The sequence below is a fragment of the Terrapene carolina genome, unplaced genomic scaffold (assembly GCF_002925995.2).
Source record: "Terrapene carolina triunguis isolate 2854851 unplaced genomic scaffold, T_m_triunguis-2.0 Scaffold25, whole genome shotgun sequence".
Classification (NCBI taxonomy): Eukaryota; Metazoa; Chordata; order Testudines; family Emydidae; genus Terrapene; species Terrapene triunguis.
In genome coordinates, this window is record NW_020664376.1 from 1,129,190 (window position 1) to 1,134,112 (window position 4,923).

General features: G+C 49.6%; 1 protein-coding gene across 1 annotated transcript in view; it reads right to left on the reverse strand.

The window, feature by feature from the left end:
* LOC112115948 (gamma-aminobutyric acid receptor subunit beta-3) overlaps positions 1-234 on the reverse strand; it is a 153,083-nt gene extending 152,849 nt beyond the window's left edge. The window contains exon 1 of the mRNA XM_026650315.1: positions 155-234. Within this exon, the coding sequence (XP_026506100.1) occupies positions 155-234 (80 nt within the window). The remainder of the gene's footprint in view (positions 1-154) is intronic.
* Positions 235-4,923: the final 4,689 nt, after the last annotated feature.

The following is a 4,923-nucleotide window of genomic DNA, read 5'->3' on the forward strand; positions in this document are numbered from 1 at the left end:
GGGGAGAGCAGAGAAGGGGGAGCGCAGAGAGGCGAGCAGGGGGAAGCCGAGGGGAGAGGGGCAGAAAAAAGAGGATCAGCTTGTTTTCCTGCCGAAATGCTGCCCTTTAACCCAGCCGCGGCCGCCGGGCGCGCTGGCTCGGAGCAGCCCCTACCTCTGGGCGCAGCAGACCACGGCCACCAGGACTGGAGCGGAGAAGATCCCGAAGATCCTGCCTCCCCCAAAGCCCCACATCCCTCCGCTCCGGGCTCCCTCCCCGCAGCAGCCGCCGCCGCCGCCTGGACCCGAGAGCCGCCCGCTGAGGAAGAGGCGGAGGCGAAGGCGACAGTCCCCCACCCCCCACCCCGGCCCCGGCAGCCGCCCGCACGCCGGGCTGCAGAGACCCCGGCGCCGGGCTGTGCCGAGCCCCGGAGGAACCCCCCACTCGCCTCCGCCGGAGCCCGGCTGCCTGGCTCCCCCTCCCCGCCTCCCGCCCGCCCCTTCTCCCTCCGCCCGGGGAGGGGAGGGGAGGGCTCCTCGGTCTGGGCGGGCGGGGGGAGCGGGCAGTGCCGGGGCCGGGGTCTCAAGCACTGGGCGAGCGGTGGCTTCCCCGGCTCCTCCCGGCGGGGAGGGAAGCTCTGCGGGGCTGGCTGCTGTGCCACGGGGGGAGCCCGAGAGCCGGCGCCCGGCTGGGACCCCGCCAGCTGCAGCCGCCCTGGCCCCGCGCTCCCAGGAAACACCCGGGGCAGCCCCTTCAGCCCGGCCCGGCAGCGGGGCAGGAGCCACAGGTGCCCCGGAGCTGCTCCCGCCACTGCCCGGGGGGTAACCTCGCCCCGCCCCGCCGGCCAGCGCGCACTAGGGCCCCAAAGGCCGGCGGGCTGAGCCGTGGGGGCAAAATGCTCAGTGCACCCGTGACCTGAGGCAGCCCGTGCGCGCAGCGCCCGGCGCTGGGTGCGAGCCGCTTCCGCGCAGGCAGCGATTCACCTACGACCAGGGCTGAGAAGTGAGCGCAGCTTCCACCGCGCAACGCCCTCCGCTAGCGCACCCCTGGGCCGGGCTCAGTGAGTGCCCCACATGGTCACAATGCCCTCCACTAACACCCCCGGACCAAGCTCAGCCAGTGCCTCAACTCGTGGCCACAGCTCCCTCCATTAGTCCACCCCTGACCTGGGCCAAGCGGATGATGCACTTTCCTGGGTGCAAACACACATGCACCCACCAACAGGGCTGAGAAATGAGTGCCGCCCATGCAACTAGTTTCTTCCGCTCACTGGTACCCATGAGCAGGACTGAGTGTGGAACGCAGCTTCCCCCCAAGTCCCACTCCACTAATGCATCTGTGGACTGGTGTGCGCAAGGATTGGCAGAGGGGTGATGAGACAGTTAACCTACCAATGGGGTTAGGAGAGATTTAGGAGTTCAGTACAAGTGCCTGAGAATGGCGGTCCCTGAGTGGGCAGGGAACCTTTGTGGAAGTGGCTACAGTTCCAATTTTCAAGAGGGTCCAGTAATTTTGAATATCCAATTTGAGGTATCTTGGGCCTGTTTTTCACAGGTTCTGAGCAACTGTAGCTCCCACTGACTTAAATTAAAGTTGTGAGTGCTCAGCATCTCGGGGGGCAAAAATCAAGCCTCTAGCTGTCTCAACCCTTAAGCATATTCCCTGGGCTCAAAAAACAAAACACAAATAGAAAGATCCTCATGATTTTAAGGCCTGACGTGATTTTTGAATGCTTGGGGTTGGCCATAGTGAACCTATGTCTGCAAAGGGAACCTGCAAGTTGGGGAGAGGTACCAAGAAACCTAAAAGAAGGAAGAAAAGATTGGAGAATGCTGAAAGAATACACCTTGTATACAATAGAATATTGCATAACACATTTAAAACATCGAGAACTTTTCTTAAATAGTCTATTTTATAACTGAAATAATATTCTTTAGAGGATTCAGTACATCTGATTAATGTCCTATTAAGGTGCATTGGGAATGCATCTGAGGTGTGACTGAATCAACACTCCTGTAACGTCTGTCATGTTTTATTACTTAAATTAAAATACTCTTTCTCTTATCTATGTCTCAGATTAACTATGTCCATTTATTTTTTGATAGCTTAAAAGATAGTCCAACTGGGAGTCCCGGGGCCAGGGAATTGGAAATGGGATATGAAGCATTTGCCCTCCTGGACCTTGTTTTCAATCTAAGTGATAACCGAAAGTCATTATGACATGAAAGATGTCCAATGGAAAAGAGAAAGTGGTCTCCCCTTCTTAGTGGACTGTTGTCCACAATACAAAGAGGCACTATGACAACAAGTATCAGGAGGTAGCCGTGTTAGTCTGTATCTACAAAAACAACAAGGAGTCTGGTGGCACCTTAAAGACTAACAGATTTATTTGGGCATAAGCTTTCGTGAGTAAAAACCTCACTTCTTCGGATGCATAGAGTGACACTAATAAATAAATCTGTTAGTCTTTAAGGTGCCACCAGACTCCTTGTTGTTTTACTATGACAACAGTCACTAATTGGCAGACTCAGCAGAAGGACCACAATGGAATATGGGTAGAGCAGTGGTTCTCAACCAGGGGTACGCGTACCCCTGCAGGTACACAGAGGTCTTCTAGGGGGTATATCAACTCATCTAGATCAGTGTTTCTCAACTGGGGGGAGGATGGTTGGGGAGGGGTCGCAAGTGCAGGGCCCCATGTTAGGGGGTGGCAAGCAGGGCAATTGCCCCTGGCCACACGCCATGGGGGCCCTGCAAAGCTGAGTTACATGCTTCAGCCCTGGGCAGTGGGGCTCAGGCTTCAGACTCCTGAAAGGGGTATAGTAGTCTGGAAAGGTTGAGAACCACTGGTATAGAGAATGAACTCCATTCTCATCCCTACAGGTATTCCCTCATGCTCAGGATCAAGTCATATAAGTGGAAATATTTAAAATGAAAATTTGTGGTGCAGCTGCTCATTCTGATGAAAAGCTTTAGCTTCCCGGAGTCTTAGGTCACTCTCTGTGCAGCTGATCTGCCTCTGATTAAAAAATTGTCCAAGACCAGAAAAACTTGTATTCCTCTCTTTCAGAGGTCTGCCACAGTTATTCCTAGGGAAAACGGATAGGCCAAATGTGAGCAGTTGGACCTCTTATATGGAAGATCTGGTATGAAAAGTTAAGGTGGTATCTGTGCAGCTGATGATTAGGTATATAGAAGCATGTGCCTGCCAAGCCTATATATGTGAAATAGTACTCTGGAAGTACAAATACTATGGTGGAAACCATTGTCTGAAGAGGGGGTGGGGCTTCAGATGCTAAGAATCTGTTTTGGGTGGTGGGACTTGTTGAAAGAAGTGGAAGTGGGATGAGGAGGCATCCAACATCTTGAGGAGAATTCCAGCTTTCCTCCCTGTAGCCAAGAATATCCACCTTAACACTCTGGGGAGACAGAAGAGGAGGCGCCGACAGGAAGATCACAGGTCTAGGAGCCAATCAATGCATTAAGAAGGTCTGCTTGCAAGCAACTCAAGCATTCTCTGCAACGTATAAATCACCAAGGCTGCAGCAGAAATGCTGGCTTCAAAATCAGGGAAGAGGGACTCAACCACTCCTTGTAAGACAGCACTGGCAGTCGCTGGACTCTTGGGCAGACAAGTTGGATCTGGTTGGCAAAATGGATATGGCTCAGTCTCCGTATTGGGCTCAGAACTACCTGACAGAGCATCTTCTCTTAATTTTCCCCTTCTTTGGCTTCTTGTGGCTGACTCTGGTGAAGATACAAACTGCCTAAGGAGAAGAATGTAAACTCAAAGGGTTCAGAAACCCAAATTAAAGGCAGACAAGATCCAAAAGGGGAAAGGGAGAATCACTGCTAGAACTGAAGCAGTATCTTTTGAGAAATTAGGGATATGAATTGTACTAAACTGGGAAATATGCTACTGCCTGTCTGCTCTGCCTTGAAGCATTTTTAATATCCTGCTGGTTTAACCTGCTGAGAAGATGTAATTAATACAGCTCATTGGAAAACTTATTTTTTTTTCCTCATGGAAAATCTTGACTTTGTCCAAAAACTGAAAAAAAATTGGCCAAAAAAGATTTTGATTAAAATCTTGAAATTGCATGCAGAAAGAAGACACTGTTCACTTCCCCTCTCTCCCTCCTTCTCCCCTAAAATTCCCTAGTGTAGGCAGAGCTTTAGAGTGAAGGCAAAAGTCTATAGAATATGCAGCTGGGATCAGGGCTTAAGGAATGCTCTGAACCTTGTCTGACAACCGTACACAATGCCTTCCCATCTATTCAAACGATGAATCATGATTGCTGGACGTACTACTTTAGGAGAATAATCTCATGTATATCTAGTGTGCATATTTAGGAGCACATTTTGCCACCCTTGCAGATGTTGAGTGATACCTCACCATGTATATAGTGCTACAGATTTCAAAATAGCAGGTAGTGAATGGTGTTGCATGAATCTATTTGTTTTAGTTGCATAACTTGTTTTTCATCTAATTTTACTAAAACAGTTATGTTGAAGGTTTTGACATACTATGGATTTTATCATTGTAGTGGGGCTACATGCGGGTGAAGTTTTAATCAATGTGAGTAATGGGGACACACTGTGGTCCTTAATATGATGTTTGACCCTAATTGTTCTGAATTATAGTTTTTGTAACTAAACAATAAACGAAGACCATTATTTCCTCAACTTCAAGAAAACTTGACTGAAATTTCCTTTACTTGAATAGATTAAAATAGTATTCTTGCAGCTTGACCACAATTTCTTATATGGCAAAAGTTCTGAATTATGCAGAATATGAGTCAGACCCATCAAAATAAAAATATGTTGACAATTTGGCACAGGTGAAAATGGTCAGGGCTCTTTATAACCCTGATTTTTCATAATAAAGATTAATATTTATGCACTCAAGTAACATATATGCATTAGAGAAGCCTGAAGTGCCT